Here is an 18,399-nt window from a genome sequence, read left to right as displayed (position 1 = left end):
TTCAGGACTTCCATCTTTCCTCTTTGCACAACTGAATTCCCCTGAAAATGGAAGGACTACCCCTGATCAGGGCTGAGAGGACATAATGTCTGGGAAGAGGAGGCAGGGGTAAGATTCTTTTGGTTTTCCTCTACACTACAGGCAACAGTGGAACCACTTGAGTACAAAGGAACACAGGCTCATTTCTCAGGGAAATGACAAGAACCAACATGGCAGGCAGCACCTTCTCTCTCCAAGCCTGCCCAAGCTGACAGTGCTTTGAATGGCTGCACAAGTGTTTTTGACAGGAAAGGAATACTGATCTTTTAATTGAAAAGAAGAGCCAGAGATGAGGAGGGCAACCCTGATGTGTATTCTAGGTATGTGTATGTGAGCTAACAGTTATCTTTCTGTGATCCAGGGAATATTATTGAACGAGACACCTAGAAAGGGCAGCTCTCAATACTGGCACATTACTTTTCTGTGTATAAGTCTCTCAAATTTCATTAAATTCAGAATGAGATTAGTCAGGAAATTTCAGAGTAACAGTTGAACAAATGGTCTTGCCATATAACATTTAAAAGAAAAAAACTTGGAAAGTCTGCCAGTCCTCTTGTGGGAATAGAGGATATAGCAACTTTTTTTTTCATTCTATAAAACATGTCCTTTAAATATTTACTAGTCTTGTATTTTCTACATGTGGCCACATCCCAAGCAAAAGCCCTCTACCTCTCACTGAAGTATGCTTAAGAACATTCACTGCATATGTAATAAGAGTATTAAAGGAACCAGATGTGAATTAGAAAAACAACTGTGTCTATAATAGCTGAATTTCAAACTACTGGAGTAAGATCAAGCAGGAAAGTTGTGGTTTATTCCAGAGCACCACCCACACAATTCTCTGAGTAGGTTACCAAATGACAGTAAATCTAACCAGTAAAATGCAAAACAAAGCTGTCATTTCTGATTAAATTCCCAGTGACTGAATGGACAACAGATTTTCTCTAACTTCTCAAGCTTTCAAAATAAACCTTGTGTAGATGTACAGCCACACACATCGTAAATTGCTAATTAACAGCTATTACTTTCTTTGGCTAAAAAATATCACCTAGGATTCAATAAACTGGAGCAGTACGTACAGGACTATTGTGTGGGAATAAAATTAAAGCTTCTCTTTTTGAAATAGACCCGATTTATCTTTGCACTCCAGACTTCAGAGAAGTGAAATTTAAAGACGCGTTACAGAATAGCTGTTAGCAGAAAACAATACCCACACAGCTACAGCAGCCCTTGTTGAAACAGCAAGGACTGCAGTTATGAGATACCAGTGAATTCACTACTAAGTTTTAAAGATGTATAATCAGTGTTATACTTAATTTTGAAAAACATTTGATTGCTTTGGGAAGTACTGCCAAGCAAATGTGTTGACTCCCACCATTTCTAGGAGGTCCTAATTTCTAAGTTATTTTTAACCTGTAAGGGACAATACACTTGTGTTTTCCTTAAATTTATAGCTTGAGTATAAAGGATTTTATTTCAAAAGCGGCTAGCAAGTTTAGGCACTCAGTCTGTAAGGCTGAGCCTGTCCCAGCCTGCACGGGACAACCATCGCTGCTTTCTGCCAGGGCACAGGAGAGACCCGTCCCTTCGATCGGTACAGACCTCAGCACTGCTCCGCAAAGCGTCTGCCCTTCCTCAGGCAGGTACGGCCTCTGCTCTTCTCGCTGGCACAAATCTGGGCAGAGGTTCCCAGACTCCGGGACTAGCGGGCCACTACTAGTGGCCGTTATCCCGCACCGAGGCTCTGCCACAAGCTGGAGCTCTGCATGGCCCCACCGGGCGGCAGCGGCCGGCTCACAGCCCCACGCCGCGGCCGGGGAGCGGGCAGCGGGGAGCAGGCAGCCCTCGCGGGCCGCTTTACGTTGCGGGTCAGGCAACGTAAAGTGCTTCGTGAGGGGAGGGGGCGCCGCAGGCTGAGGGGACATCGGGCGAGGCTGAGGGGACAGCGCGGCAGGCTGAGGGGACAGCGCGGCAGGCTGAGGGGACATCGAGGGAGGCTGAGGGGACAGCGCGGCAGGCTGAGGGGCAGCGCGGGAAGCCGTGAGGGGGCGGCGCGCGGCAGGCCGTGGGGACTGTGCAGAGGCCACGCTGCCTGAGGCACGGGGCTGGGCGGACACTCGCCGCCTCGGGCCGAGCGGGGCCGGGCGCGGCGGACCCAGCTGCTCACGGCAGCAGCCGCCCCGACCAAGCCAACCGACTGCCGCCCGCGGCCGGCTCTGCGCCTGCGCCGGCTGCAGCGCGGGCCGCCGTACCTCCGGGCCGCCAGGGGGCGATGGGCAGTCGTCATCTTCCCCGTCTTCTGGGGTGCGCGTCGCTGGGGCTGGTCTCCGCGACAACAGCGCGGCCTACGCCGGCGGCCGCCGCCATGGGGAAGAAGCACAAGAAGCACAAGTCGGACAAGCACCCCTACGAGGGTGGGTGGGTGGGCAGGAAGGCCCCACAGCGGGCCCGGGCCCAGGCGGTGTGAAGGCGGGGGGTGAGGCCGGGGCCGCGCAGGGCCGGCGGGCGCGGGGAGCGCGGCCTTCGTGCCGCCGGTGAGCCCGGGGCGGGGAGGCGGCGGGGTGAGGCCCGGCGGCCCCGCAGCTGTTCGCGGGGGAGGCAGGAGCCGCCGCAGGGTCTGGGAAGAAAATGAGATCTGGTGGAAGGCTTCTGAGGCAGGGTTACTCAGGCCGGGTACGAGAGTATGTTCTCTGCGGTACTCACGGGGCGTCTCTGCTCTTTTAAGAATATGTGGAAAAGCCGCTGAAGCTGGTGCTGAAAGTCGGAGGAAGTGAAGTCGCTGAACTGTCTACTGGCAATGCAGGGCTGGATTCCAGCCTGTATGATGACAAATCTGAACATGAAAAACACAAGGACAGAAAAAGGAAGAAGAGAAAGAAAGGAGAAAAACAAGTTCCTGGAGAAGAAAAGGAGAAAAGAAAGAGAAAAGTTAAGGTATGTATTCATGCTAGTGCATTTTAGGGAATTAAAAAAAAATATATATGCTTCAGCTTTCAAAAGATGAGGAGATACGACAATAACTTGTATCCTTAAATTGGAATACATTCTAACTCGCTGTATTAGTTTTGCTGATCCCTTTTCTCTACATACTTTTATTAGAAAAAGATGAGTAAATTAATCTGAAATTTCTTATCTTTCAAAAAAAATTGGCGAGTATAAGATCACAGAAAACTAAAAAGGCGGGGGGGATTCTGTGTCTAAATAAATCCATTTATATAAAACAGAATGAAGTCTTTACAAGTTCTTAATTAATACGAGGAAGAAAATGTATTTCCCTCTCAGAGTTTTTAATGTGATAAGTAATTATAGCACATGTATTTGGAGCATTATGTGTACATCTGTGTTTTTAATGTCCTGACTATTTCTTACTAGTTTTTTTAAAACCTTCAAAAATCATCTTAGGGGCTTTGCTGGAGACAATTCTCTGTGCAGAGAATACTGCAGGATTGTTCCTGTCATGCTATAAGTGGCTGTCACATTTTAAAAAAAAATGATTGTGATGCGTTGCATGGTATAGCTGAACTACTTTATTGTCCAGCAGATGGAGACAGTACATAAAGAATAGAGGGTTTGTGAAGACTTACAAACTGTTAGTTGTTTTTAAACTGTGTGAGGTTGTTTTCAAAAATTCATATGGCATTGTATGGTATTAATGCTGGTTTTTCAGATTCTCTCAGGTTTTTATAATAATCTTCTTTCTAGGAGGATAAAAAGAAACGAGATCGAGACCATGCAGACAGTGAGGGAGAACAGGAAATGAAATGTCAGACCCCCATCAGATTGGAGTTGCCACCAGAGAAACCATTGACAAGTACTTTATCAAAACAGGAAGGTACGAAAAAAAGTAAAAATTCTTTTGCTGATTGCAGTTTTCTTGAACTGACTCACATTTTATTGCTCTTTCTGTCGCAAGTGACTTGACATTTTTTTTGATATCTCGGTGTTTTTCCCCATCATACAAAAATGTTAAATTATTGGTACTGTATACTTCTTTTGCGGAATGGTATCTGGTACCTATGTCACAGTGTGCAGAATTTCAAGTAAGACCAGCGAGAAAAGTAGGTCGCCTATATATGTTTTTGTGGTTTGCCACTGTATTCTTTTAATTTGCAATGAATTCTCAAGTTGCATTGGTTTTGTTGATTTCTAATATCTTGGAAGTTTAGTACCTGTTGCAGTCAGTTCAGTGTCACAGCCTTTCTCCCCCCCACCCCACTTCTTTTTGGTCTAGAGGTGGAGCAGACCCCACTCCAGGAAGCCCTGAATCAGCTCATGAGACAGCTACAGAGGTAAATGTCTGTGCCTTCAGAGCTATGAAGTGAAAGTAACATACAGTAAGGGAAGAGGCATATAAAAACCTGAGCAAGGGTCTGATTGCTAACAGGGCTGTGTTAGGTATTTAAGTACTAGTTTAAGAGTGCATACTTAACTCATTAGTTTTAGGCTTCATGTAAACACCTCCAGTTTGAAGAACTTTTAAAAAAACTAGCAGAAATAGGACAATTTTCCAATAATGTAATGCTTTCTTTTATGAACCTCTCTTCAGAGAGGCACAAGAGTTTGTAATGAACTTGCCAAAACTGCTTTTACGTTGACTTCTCCTATTTTTAGCATTATTTACTATAAAAAAGAAGTACACACTTGAAAACTTAAACCATGTTTTCTTACTGTGACATTAGGCAAATGTCTTGAGTAAAACAGTCAGATTTGCTGAATTTGCAGTTCTTTCAAGTAGTCTGTGGTTTAAGATACTCTTTCTTGACTTTAAGAACATATGACTTCTACCAGAGTGATCAAAAGATCTTTCCCTTTACCTGTCTCACCAGATTAAGCTTGAAAACTTTGTTCCCGAGTTTCCTCTTAACCTGAAATTTTCAAGACCTTGGTGTCAGTTTCCAGAAACTAACAACCAGCTACCAAAAAGTGCCTGCTCTTGTTTTGGCTACCTTTCCATGCATACAGAAAGAAGCAGCCACTTCTGGTTTTGAATCCTGTTTCTCAGTTGGAAGCTATTTTACAAGTGTTCCACAGGCATTGTAGAATATCTTGCACGGTGTGCTTCTGCAGTATGCATGACAAAATGCTCTTCACTGTTCTGTAGCAACTTGGCAACTTGGAGCAGAAATCTGTAAGTCATACATAAGCCTCGGGAAGAAGGCCTGAAATGCCAGGGGTCTCACCAGTGTGTGTAGTGTCAGTGTGGGCGTAGGAGGCAAGCCTCATGCTGCAGGGTTCAGCGAAAAACGTGGCTCTGGAGGAGAGACGCTTGCCAGTTTATCAGCTAAGCCTGAGCCTAAAGAAATAATACCAACCAACTCCATTTGATTTTAGTGCTGTTAGAAGCACCCAGGAACATCAGAGTTCACCAAAAGTCTTATGAAATTTTAATCTAAAAAACTATTAACATTATGTAACCTGAAAATTAACAGTCATAAATACACATGTTCTATCACAGCTTTTAGCCCTAAGCTTTCCCTTCTGTTAATTTCAGAGTCAACGATGAATTACAAGTAGGCATTCTTACCTCACTTGTTCCCTTTATTTTTCAATTACTTAATTATAATATAAACGCATTTTTTGAACAGCCAAAAATCTAAAAAAAGGATGGCTTTTTTTTTAATCTTTTTGGGAACACAGGTACTTATCAAAATGTAAAACTAACTTCTAATATATGTTTGTAGCACTTTTCTGGTATGTTGGTTTGTGTATGGGATCTTTTTAACATTCAGAAGTGAAAGATTACGCTGACACAAGCCATTTCTAGCTTTATGGTTTTGATTCCTTTTCAGCTTAGTCCTTTTCTTTCTATTTAATTCCAAGCTCAATATTTCTTTGTTATAAGTTGAAACATAAAAAACTGTCTTTTCATTTCTCAACAGAAAGGATCCAAGTTCTTTCTTTTCATTTCCTGTGACTGACTTTATTGCCCCTGGCTATTCCATGATCATTAAAAACCCAATGGATTTTAGTACCATGAAAGAGAAGATCAAGAACAACGGGTACCAGTCCATAGAAGAACTAAAGGTGATTCTGTAAATTTTATTTTGACTACAGAGACATATTACGCTCAGTTGACTTGAACTCTGGTATTTTATGAGAATATGAAGATGCTAAAAGAAGCAGTCCTTCTGCCTGACGAAACATTGATTTTTTTGTGAGCAGATAGGCTCTGGAAGTGAAAAAGAAAACACTTCTGGTTTGTAAACAGGCATCTCAGGAAGATATGAATAGTTTCAGGTTTTATGCAGGATTAAATAGAACCTGTCAGTTTGTCCTTCAGCATATCATTTTGGATCGTAAGAATGAAAATGTTAGCATTTCTGTCAGACAGCGCGCTTTTTGTTTTTTATGTACTGCTTCTCAAAGAAACAAGGGGTCTGATGAATTTATTTGCTTTGCGTGTCTGTTACTACATCGTTTGCCTCCTGTCACCTGTGTGCTAGCCAGGCTTATCTAGTCACGTAGGTCCACAACTAGTGAAGGCAAAAGGAACTCCGTCCTGTTGGCAGCAGCCACTTAACCCTGTGCTGTAGTGTGTCTTCTAGTGGATTCAAGGGCCAGTTTTAAAGCTTTTAACAGCTGAGGGTAGGCTTGTTCTGTTTTGTTTTATTCAGCAGAAATATTTTCTAGTTCTTTACTGGGCTAGGTGAAGATGTGGGAAATGCAATTTGTGTGTAAGTAACAGTTGAACCTAGGCAGATGTTAGTCAATAGTATTGGTTGTATTTTATTGCACATTCTTCTTGAGAGCTCCAAAACTTAGGAAGACCAAATACTTCCCGTTGTTTCAGCTGTTTTAGGTTAGTTTTTCATTTCAACTTTTTGTCTTTGTAAATAGCTGAGAATGTGCAGAGCCTCAACAGGTAGATATGTTTTATCAATGAGTATAGAAGTGAAGTTTCTAGGTCAGTCATTCAAGAAACAAACATCAAAGAAGCATACGTTTCTCTTCTTCATTGCAACTGAAACTTTGACGTATTTCTTATAATGATTTAACTTTGAATAGCAGCTTTTCTGTTTTTAAAGTTGGTTGTATTGGGTTTTTTATGTTGCTTTACTTTGTTTTTCTTTTGATGACTACTGATTGCTCAGAGAAGGAAGTGGGTAATTTTAGCTAAGAGAACTTCCATTAAAACCTTAAAAACTACAAACAATACTGAACATTAAGAATACTTTCAGGGTGTTTATTGGAGTGCTAGTTTTTAGACTTGAATCTAATTTACATACTTCGGTTTAAATTTTTAATTAGATTTCTTAAATTCATTAATTCAAAATGTTCTTTGAAGTTCTTCTTTCCTAAAGCTCAAGACACTGCATTTGCAGCAAGGGTTTTAATACAGTATGCTATAAAATCTTAACTTTTATTCCAATACTATTAATGTCTGCACAGGATAACTTCAAACTGATGTGTACTAATGCAATGATTTACAACAAACCAGACACAATTTACTACAAAGCTGCGAAAAAACTGCTGCACTCAGGGATGAAGATACTTAGTCAGGTAATAGAAAATACAAGCCAAAATATAAAAAAATATGCTGCTTCCTTTTTGATCCCCCTTTTAATTTTACTTTTCTTACAGGTATCTCATGAAAATTAATAAAAACTTGCCTAATATTTGTTAAATGCTTGCATATTAGAATTCAAATAGTATGTTGTTTTAAGGCTTATGCTTTTATGCTGCTACCAGATTGCTTACTGAAGAAATACTTGCATTTAATATTTCATTTTCTAAACTGCCCTTATACTTGCTAGTATAAGGAAGAAAGAATTGAAATAAAATCATCCTCTGTGGGTGGGTTACAAAAAGATTAATTGAAGTAGCAAATAAAAGGAATCTGGTGGGTGTTTTTTAGGAGAGGATTCAGAGCCTGAAACAAAGTATAGAATTCATGGCTGACCTGCAGAAGACAAGGAAGCAGAAGGACAAGACAGAACTACAGCCAACTGGGGAAGATGAAAATGGTCCTGGGAAAGACAAAGGAGAACCTGTGGATGGTGACACCAAAGCATTCAAAACACCTAGCAAGGAACACAAAAAGTGAAGTATTATCTCAGTAACAATTCTAGGATAAACCCTTTAATGCTACTGAAACAAGATGACTTTTAGGGACCAGTGAATGTGGGTTTCTTTCTTTCTGGTACTGCATATACAATAGGACTTCATCTTAGGGGGGCAATATTTATATAGTTGTCCTCATATCCCAAAAATAACTGAAGGTTAGAGTCTTTTATGATACCATCTTTTCTTTTTTAATGTAGGGACCCCTGTACTGCTCATCAACTGCATTCATTCAATTATTTTCTATTTTAGTGTCTGTTTCACAGAAGTAGTGTTGTTTTGGAGAAAGCTTGCAAACATGACATTTGAAATATTTTAGTGCAAATAACTATATAGCCGATTTCAAGCTTGCCTTACATATATATATATATATATAAAAATAGTATTTGAAACAGGTAAATGCAGAATTACAGAACATTTACTTCCTGAAATATCTTTTAATATCTAGAGATACCCCTTTCAGTGTTTGGAAATACTAGCGCCTTTTTTTTTGTAAAATTAATTAGATACTCTTTATTTTCACAGATTTGAAAATACAGATATTAAAATTCAGAGTATCTAATTAATTTTATAAAAAAATAACCTTGTTGGTTTTGTGGGAGTGATGACAAAATCTGGCAACATGCTAAACTAGGACATCAGTATGGCTGGAGTAAGCTAAACACAGACACCTTTACAGTTACTAACGTAAAAAAGCATTTGCTGATAACAAATCTTTGTTGCGTATTTTTTCCAGCTGTGTTAAATAGTCATATTGAATGGCTTGCTTTTGTTGTTGTTAGTCGTTTCATCTACAAAAACAGTTTGCGTAGTTGGCAAAAACATTCCTTCACTGTATTCTTTCATGATATTTAGCCAATTGGTATCTGTTTAACAGTTATGCTAGTTACTAAGTTATTTGGGTTTTATTCACAGGAAGGACAAAGATCTACTTGAAGACAAATTACGAAACAATAGCTTGGAAAGGGAACAAGAGCAAATTGATCGTATTGTTAGAGAATCTGGAGGAAAGTTAACGAGACGACTTCCAAACAGCCAGGTAAATCTTGGTGTATTTGGTAACTCCTTTCACTTTTTCATAAACCAGACTTTTAGCATCTTATGTCAGTTGAAATCAGGGTATGCTTTTACTACAGTTTACGCCATTTTACATGTGACTGATCATCTGTGTAATATTGTAATGTTAAAAAAAATGCATCTCAGTTGAATGCATGCTGAATTGCATCAGCAGAGCAGGTTCAGCTTCAGTTTTCAGAAATTTTAGATAAAGTAGTAGAGAAGGATGAATAGTAGGAACCTCAAGAAAATACCTCTCAAAACTGACCTGCAAAAAACCCTGTAGTTCTGAAACAGCCACGTATCTGAACAAAGGTTATTAATTTTACAGGAGAAGGAACCCAGTTTGGTAATACTGTGCCCCTTTAATTTTCTATATGAATTACACATTTTATCTCTTAGCATCTGCAGAAATGTTAATATTTATCATAATTTCTTAATTCCTTGTGCCTATACCAATAATGAAGTTACCTAGTGAAAACAAAAAGTTAGAGCAGGACTTACTTCTGACTGATGTTCCCAAATTCCTTTTCGGTTCCTACAGATAGTTCCGTTAGATGTTTTTATTAGTTTAAGGACCATGAATTTCAACTAATACATACCTTTAAATAGTCTGATCTTATTTCAGTGTGAATTTGAAAGAAGAAAACCAGATGGTACAACAACTCTGGGCCTTCTTAATCCAGTTGACCTTACTGCGGGAGGTAAGTTGGCATGGTTCAGGTAACAAGCCACTTCCACCTTCCTGCTCTGCTGCTTTTTTGCTGGGGCAGACAGCAAATGCTGGCCAAGAACCGAGTGCTGCTTTGCAGTCTGATAAAGATCTGGATTTAAAAAGCTGCAGCTGAGGGAGCACGTAGATGGAGACTAATTGTGGCTGTTAGGAGCAGCTGGACAGAGCCCTCCACTGGCTGTTGCTTCTCCTTTTTGTGTCAGCTGTCTGTAGGAGCTGCAAGAGAAAGCGTTTGCCATTGGAGGAGAGACTACCTGCCATATGCTTGGGCACATTTAATTCCTGGGCTCCCCTTAAGTCTGGTCCGTGTACCGACTACAGTGTTTGCTGACCCAAAAAGTCACAGATGTTCCAGAGCTGGCCACTGGGAACTGTCTGTTTCCCAAATCATTTCATCATGTCACTGCCACCACCTAAAAGAGTGCATGTGCTTGACATTTTTAACTGCCAGCTCATTACAGAGCTGAACAGACTAGGTACAGAATAGACAGAAACTAAGCTGAAAAGTTGACTTTTTCCTTTCCCCTCTTTGTGCAGTAGGAAACATCAGCGAGAATATATAGTGTGGTCTTTCATGTGAAGAATCAGATGCTCTTTAATGATAGAGCCTCTATTATAGGAGGACATGAAGGAGGAAGAACGATAGCGAAAACTTAACATTTGGGTTAAATGTTCTATACTTAAACTAGGATTACCACTTACTTGGTCTGGATTCACGTTTAAGACTACAGCCTTTAATATAAAGCATTTGGAGAGGAAAACATACTTTTGAGAGTTGTATCCTGTTTATTCTGAAGTTTCTGGCTACGAGTATTAAATGCATTTGCACATCTTCCTATGTCACTTAACTATGCCTTCATTATTCCTTTATTTTGATATATCCTGTTGTAGAACCAGGTTACTGCCCTGTAAAGCTGGGCATGACAGCAGGAAGGCTTCAGTCAGGAGTTAATACGTTACAAGGGTTCAAAGAAGATAAAAGAAACAAGGTTACTCCAGGTAGGTGCTGTTTCTTTTTTTTTTCTTTTTTTAAGTATAAATCTTCCTCCTTACATAAACAGAATATGTTGATCTCATTACTAGTGTACAAATAGTTTGGAACAAAGTTGTTTTTTTAATGATAAAGCACATCATTGCATGTGTCTGCAACACAACAGCACAGTCACAAAGTCTAGGTTAATTTACACATACAAAAGGGGGGGTGTATTTAATAAAATGTTCATCTATATTGAGAAGAGGAGCTATATCACATAGAATAAAGGGTTTTCCTGGCTTTGAAGGAGCATAGTGGGGAGCCTGAGTACCTGTTACCAGCACCAGACTGGATTTTTGTATTGTGTTAAGGCATACAGTGTTGTTAATAAAACATTTGTACATGTTAGTGTGTGAACAGATGGTATTCTGTGAAAGTTTGTTTTCACCATAAGAAATATGTTCCTAGAAGTCTTTTTGGAGATTGTTCTACAACCCCTTCTCATTTTCATCTGATACATGCATATCAGAGGTAATAATACTGTTATTATTCATCAGTGACATACTTGAATTACGGACCCTATAGTTCATATGCTCCAACATACGATTCTACATTTGCCAACATAAGCAAAGAAGATTCTGACTTAATCTATTCAACATATGGGGAAGATTCTAATCACGGCTCTTTCAGGTAATCAAACAACTAAGATGCATACTACTGCTTTCACGTACAGAAGCAGTTACGTGCAACGCTCTGCAGTGTAGCCTCTGTCTTTGCTGTTGAACGGTATCACTGCTGTCCTAGCCTACTGGGGCTTGTTTGTTTTTTGTTTAAGAAACAAAGTAATAAGAGAATTTGCCCACAAAGTGAAGTTAGCCAAGACTGAAGGATTTTGATGCTACTGACACATAGGACCACACACTCATAACATTTAAGTATACTTATGACTAACTCTGAAGGCTAAGTGTTCAAAGCCAGAAAAAAGCTGAGTGGTCCAAATGCTTATACAAACCAGATTTTTCTAATGTTAATGAACTTAAAGATGCGTCTCGCTCGAGGCGATACTTGTGTCAAATGCTGACCAAAGCACCATGGTCACAGTGGGAGGGCTGAGGCCAGAGGTAGCGATTCCCAGTTTCATTCTTAAATAGCGTGTATAACTGTTTGATTTTCATACTGTTGACTACGGTAAAAATAATTAACTTTTATTGTTACATGGTTCATAAATTGTAATTTAACTTCCATTGTAAAAACTTCTGAGACAAAAAAAGGACTTTAACTCTTACATCTCAGAATACACAGTGGTATAAGTTTGTATGAGATGTGGGAATATTTAAGCACATTGCAAACATTAAGTGCCTGTGCGAGCTTGCTTCCAGTTTGATGCAGCCGCCTGAGGCAGTATACTTCCAGTTTTTCAGTTTCTGTTAGGGATCTGAACGGCTTCCTCAGCTACAAAAGGCACAGATAGTTAAAGCAAGCCATTGAAATCAAATTCTGTGCTACCTTTTGTGTTTCCTATGCTGTACGTACTAGTTTGACTACATGTAACGTTTTTCTGTTGAAGGTTTGGTATGAAAGTAGTTACTTTAACTATCTTTTGATCTTTTAGTATTCATGAATTTTTGATGAAATCACAAGATTATCCTTTCTTAATGGCTGATAGTTTGCTTGATGTTCTAACTAAAGGAGGACATTCTAGAGCTCTCAGAGAACTAGAAACGGTAAGAGTGGATTTGTGTCCTGTCTGGTCTTTGGTCTTAGCACACAATCTATAAAGCTAGAGAAAGGTGGTGCTGATCCAATTGCTGGGCTCCCTTTTAACTGCTAAGATTGGAATTGAAGGCTATCTTTGTCTCCAGTGGATGGATTTTTTGGAAAAGGATTATTCTGACTCGTTACTTAGTGAAACATGAAAATTAACAAGTACTCTAGACAGAGACAGTCACATATTCTTTCTCTGTCTACTCTCCCACTTCCATTAGCACTAGCTTCTGTTCTGTTCAGTAAGAAAATACCAATAAGCAGTTGTTTAGAAATGAGGTGATCACAGACAGGCTTTCTTGTTTCCGTGAAGTGTCTATCATGTTCCTAGCCGTCACCATTTAGTTCAGGAGAGTTAGTAACTAGTTTTGCCCTTTACTCAGTGCAGTGCTTTTAAACACAGATATATGCTACGTAAAAATACTGAACAGCTACTTTTCAAATTCTTAGGAGATTTCAGTGGCTGTGTTTGCCAGACACAACTGGAATCAGAGGGGCTGATTGGATGACTTTACCTTAACTGTCAATTCAAGAATTAGTAGAGAATCTCCACGAGACGGTTCGTGCTAACTGGAAGTCTTGCTTTGAGTTTCACATCAGTGTAAACTATTGAAATAAATAGATCACAGCCTCTTAGGAGTGGGTCAAGTATTAGCTAGATTAATACTATAAAAAGTTCATGGATCAAAGATCAGCCTTTAGCCCCAGTTCAGACCTTTGCTTAGCGTTAGAAGTTCAGCTCTTTTCTGGTACCCAGTAGTGACACTGACTTACAGGGTTCAATCGCTACTGTTGTAAGTGTTAAGAGAAACACAGTGATGTATAGGAACAGAATACAATTCAGCCTCTAATAATCATCCTTCCTTTTCTTTCTGCCCCCCAGTAAATAAACTCTGGTGTAACATCACAGGGGAAAAGCATGTGGGCTTCACAAAGAGCAATAAAATGTATGCTGTAAAAATGTCTTTTAGTAAACATTAATATCTGCAGAAAGCCCTCAAAAAATATCTGCTCTGTAACTTGGTTTACAGAGGAATCTTGTTATGACATTGTATATTTATCTTGCTGTGAAAATACTGTGTTTTGTAAGCTTTTACATTGAACTTAAAAGATTAATTTTAATGCCTTCTTTAAAAATCCTTTTTCTGTTCAGCCGCTGGAGGAGGCTGAAGGCCCACGTGAGAGAAGCGATGCAATGGTAAAATTTTTCTGTCAGATAACTATTCTAACCAACCTGTCTAACCGCACAGTTACAAACTGCTTACACCTGCAAGGCCGGTGCAGCTACATCGAGCCTTTGGCAAGCTGCAAATGCACAGTGTGTCACTTGTGAAAATGGCATGCTGTTTTGTAGGCATTTTTCTTTGCAGAGTAAGAATCTCACAAAAGTTTAAAAAGTTAAGACTTAAATGAGACTGTATGGCAAGAGAACTGGAAGAATTTTGTTTGTGATTGTTTAACCATGTGTTAGATCTTCTGGTTGACAGCTATGATTGTTTTATTCCTATCTTGCTCTGATTCAGTTTAACGTGAACCTGTGATGAGTGTGAAACACCACACAATACAGTTATCTTTGAGAAGTCTTCTCAAATACCTTGTGCCCCTATAGGCATACAATATATCTCTAAAATCATTCCACCCAAACTTTGCTCAATTAGAAAGAGCATAGGGGTAGCAGCATAGGAGAGGGCTGCTCTCCTGAAGCCTTCATCTGCGGCCACTTCCCAGGTTCGTTTCGAATTTTGGCCTCAGATGGCAGATAACCTCTGCTTTAGGTGAGCTCAAGGAATTATGTTTCGGATAATCGTTTTTTTAATTAGGATGCTAGTCCTGAGTTACCGTACCATTTGTGCGTGCCGTCAGTGGTTGTGGCAGATGCCATTTTCTGTTTGAGTGTGAAACAGGATAGTAAGCTGAGTAACCACAGAACAGTAGAAGTTTCACAGGGTAGCTTTTGGGCTTTCCCTTTAAGTTCACAGATAATCCTAACTAACTTTATGCTCTAATTTTCCCCAAACAATTTTGTTGTTTCAAGGCTGACCCAAATATTACCGAAACTGTTACTCACTGCTGTTTTTTCATATTTATTTTTGTTTGTTTTTTTTAGATTATGGAAATTGATGTTGCTGCCAGGTTGGACTCTGCCAATGACAGACTTACAGCACTGAAAGCAGTTACAAACTTTGGCATGCCTATAGAAGAGTTTGATTCTGAGGGTGAGTTTTTCTTGGTACTTGCACTTCTACCGCTGAAATTTTTTCAGTTTCTCATCCCTTTGCATAGGCAGCCTTACCATGTTTTATATAATAACGTAAGTAAACATACTTACTCATTAGGACTTTCTTTTCCTCATTAAACAGAGGCTGAAATCTTCCAGAGGAAACTTGACGAAACAACAAAGCTACTGAGAGAACTCCAGGACGCTCAAAATGAACGACTAAGTACAAAACCACCTCCTAATATGATTTGTCTTCTGGGTCCATCTTACAGAGAGATGCACTTGGGTAAACACGCTTTTTCTAATTGTTCTCGCAGAACTGACCAAGTCCCAGCTTGTATCAACTCCAAGAACGACAAAAGTTTAACAGTTATAGTGCAGAATACATGCCCTGTTAGGCTAGAAGATTAATTTAATTTTTCTTGTATGTAAAGCCAGATGAAAGTCTTGAACACTGATTACAAGCATTTCTTCTTTATTAGTAAACTTCCCTAGAACTGAGTAGGAGCTTTCTGCTCATGATTTTTTATTAAAAATGCCACAATTTTTACAGTCTTTGAACAGGGGTTGTTAAAGCATTACCAAGTTCTTACTGTAAGGCTAGCTGTAGTCTGGGTTTGGTCTAGTTATCGGTTTGTTTTATTATACCAATTAATACCAGTCATACATTCTTTAGTTATTTGAGCGGAGTTTCTTGTCCCACAGGTGAGCTGCACAGCCTGTGCCAAGGGCAGCCTGCTAAGGTGGGACTGTGCAGGGGGTGCCAGTGCCGCAAGTAGAACCAACTTGCGCAGTGTCCACTACAGCAGACGTGGTCTGAAATAGCCACCTCGATATGATACGATAAATTCCCCGTTACTGGAGAAATATTACCAATATTACCAAGTTGCTATTATACAAGTCTGAACCAGATCAAATATTACCTTCCTTCAAAAGTTTTAAGTACTTAGAGCCTTTTTCTAGAGGGGAAGACCACATTTGTAGCAACAGGAACGGCCTCTCCTCTCTAGTTTCTGTACAAAAGTAAATGTGAATCCTGAAAGCCAAACACAACTGCTGCGTGGGAGCCGCCAGATCTCTCCCAGCCGCTGCGTTGTGCCACCCAAGTGTCACGAGCTTGCTCCGTAACTGTCGGTGTTTCCTGATGGCAGCAAGCCTTGGTCAGCAGCTGTTTCACTCCTCCTGTGCTCCTTAACAGTCGCTTTTATAGTTCCCAGTGTGTCTTGCACGATTGCACACGGCAAAACAAAACTCTTCTGTGGCAGAAACATGAACATAGTTCCATTTGCACTTCAGTTAGACTGTTCGCAGGGCCAAGGGCTCGTTTCAGCGATGTTGTGTCTCTATATGGCATATAAATACATCCACTTATCTTTTCTAGCGGAGAGAGTAACCAATAACTTGAAAGAACTTGCACAACAAGTGACTCCAGGCGATATTGTCAGTACCTATGGAATCCGGAAAGCGATGGGAATTTCAGTTCCTTTACCTGATTCAGAAGACAGCTGGGTAGATTTGACAGAGGGTGAGTATACAAAAATGCTTTGTAGCGTCTGTCCAACTGAAACAAAACCACATGTGCAAATCATTAGACTGGCTTGTGGTAGAACTTGCAGTAACTTAGTTCCAACTTTCAGTTCTTCTCCCCCTTTCTAAATTCAGTTTCAAATGGAAGGTTGCTTTGTTTGGTCTCAGTCCAAAATTAATCTTTTGGATATGTGAAACTTTGGTTAAACTACATAAAGTTATTATTTTACTGTTCATCTTAGAGCACGGCCAGATTTTAAAGCCTGGCAATCCGTTCCATTTTAGTTTTTCCATTTAGCATGAAGTTACAAGAGAAGAGTTAAAGTTCCTCGCTTGCCAAAGGATTTTTTTTACCATTCATCTTACAGCACTGCCACATTTTAAAGCCTGGCAATCTGTTCCGTTTTAGTTTTTTCCATTTAGTGTGAAGTTACAAGAGAAGAGTTAAAATTCCTCACTTGCTAAACAAGGGCGTCATGCTTCCTTCTTCTCCAGGCTTTGGCTGTGCACTCCTCTTGCTTAGTTTGGCCAGCTGTAGCGCTTTGTAAGTTGACAGCATCAGTTCAACTCAACGCATCCAGCCAAAAGTAACTACTGGTTTTGCTGGATGAAGGAGTCAGGTCAGTGGAAAAAAGTCTTAAGTGCCAGAGCCCGATCTCCCCCTTGTGGCACATAAACTGTAAAAGCAACCCCCAGGTTGTGTTCGTCCCGTTTTTAAGGCAGGTAAGACTTCTGTAACTCACACAAGTTTACTCAATCTGTCGTTTATAAAAAGTTGCAGTTGAGTTATTTAATGGAAAGGGCAGGATTACTTAAGGAACTTAAGTTTCCAAGGAAACTGCTCAAGAAACTTCAACTTTGAAATTATTGAGCGCTTTCTTCTTCATACTGCCGCACAAGAGAACCAAATTTTTTTCTTGGGCTGCATTAGAATGTTCAGGACTATCTGCACAAATAGCAAATCATGGTAGGAGTACTGTATTGTATGTGCATTTCTGTAATTTACAAGGTGTGTATGCTGATTGAGCTGGTATCTGTTGTAAACTTTCAGACTTTCAAGAACCTAAAAAGACTGTCGCCATCCCTGAGAGCGAGTGCGGTCCAGTCACAGTCTGAAGCTTCGGTTAAGTTTACAGCTGTTTGTTTGATTCTATTTAAGAACCAGATAAACTTCCTTAAGGCGCATTCACTGAACATGTGTATATTGTGTGTTAAACTACTTTTGTTTATTAAAATTTGAAACGGAATGGTTTATATCAGAGTAACTTCTGCTACATCAATGCACTAAATTATTCTTTTTCCACTCCTTATTCTTTTAAAGCACCTCTGCATTTGAGTTTTCCTAGATTGTTTAGTGTCTGAAAAAGTCAAAGCGTAAGTGAAAGTGTGCCTATATATGGTGCAGGGACTCAACCAGAAATTTCTAAAAGCAGCGTACAGACTCTTTATCTGAATCAGGTGGGGGCAAAAATTGTTAGTATCTAAACATTACTGTGCAGCTGTTACAATTAGGAGGATGAGAAATAAACTTTTTAAATAAAACTGGTGTAGCCTGATGAATTAACAGAAGATCAGCTTTGGGAGACTTCGAATGTGGGTGAATCTCCTCTTAGAGAAACAAGCCCATCTGCTCATGGTGTTCTAAAACTCAAGGGCAAGCTCAGAAATGTGTCATGACAATAAGGTGAGACTTACAAACCCCCTTGCTGCCAGCAAGTACAAATACCACGTGAATACGCTATAGTTAGCCCCGAGGCACTCACTGTAGACAGTTCTCACTACTTGGAGGTATTACTAAGCACTGTCTGGAGAATTATTTTAGGCTTGCTTATCAGGAAGGAGAGCATATTTAGAAAATCGGTGTTAAAAGTCAATTCCCTACTCACCAAGACAGCAGACAGAGAATCCAGCTTTTGGGCACAGGAGAGCTGAAGCACCTTTGCAGCATTAGATACAGAGCCAGGGCCTCTGCCACAGGCATCCCGGGGGAGCTCTGCGTGTCGCGCCTTTTTACCCCCCGGCTCCAGT

At 40.1% G+C, this 18,399-nt stretch overlaps 1 protein-coding gene across 1 annotated transcript; it reads left to right on the top strand.

The window, feature by feature from the left end:
• The first annotated feature begins 2,297 nt into the window (after positions 1-2,297).
• BRD7 (bromodomain containing 7) lies at positions 2,298-17,913 on the top strand. The gene is made up of 17 exons (XM_055818463.1): positions 2,298-2,453; positions 2,765-2,973; positions 3,742-3,871; positions 4,271-4,328; positions 5,919-6,063; positions 7,429-7,539; positions 7,895-8,079; positions 9,016-9,139; positions 9,785-9,860; positions 10,781-10,888; positions 11,420-11,552; positions 12,475-12,586; positions 13,780-13,824; positions 14,734-14,842; positions 14,987-15,130; positions 16,226-16,369; positions 17,423-17,913. Exons 1-17 carry the CDS (start codon positions 2,312-2,314, stop codon positions 17,485-17,487), a joined length of 2,040 nt encoding a protein of 679 aa, XP_055674438.1. The 5' UTR covers positions 2,298-2,311; the 3' UTR covers positions 17,488-17,913.
• The last annotated feature ends 486 nt before the right edge of the window (positions 17,914-18,399 follow it).

The sequence above is a fragment of the Falco peregrinus genome, chromosome 14 (genome assembly GCF_023634155.1).
Source record: "Falco peregrinus isolate bFalPer1 chromosome 14, bFalPer1.pri, whole genome shotgun sequence".
NCBI classification, from domain to species: Eukaryota; Metazoa; Chordata; class Aves; order Falconiformes; family Falconidae; genus Falco; species Falco peregrinus.
Note: the sequence above shows the minus strand (reverse complement) of the source record. Positions and strands in the feature narration are given on the sequence as shown.

Coding starts and splice junctions, on each gene's coding strand:
- BRD7 (XM_055818463.1), top strand. CDS start 2,312: ATGGGCAGTCGTCATCTTCCCCGTCTTCTGGGGTGCGCGTCGCTGGGG. Junction 2,454..2,764: donor GGACAAGCACCCCTACGAGG/GTGGGTGGGTGG, acceptor TGCTCTTTTAAG/AATATGTGGAAAAGCCGCTG. Junction 4,329..5,918: donor CTCATGAGACAGCTACAGAG/GTAAATGTCTGT, acceptor ATTTCTCAACAG/AAAGGATCCAAGTTCTTTCT.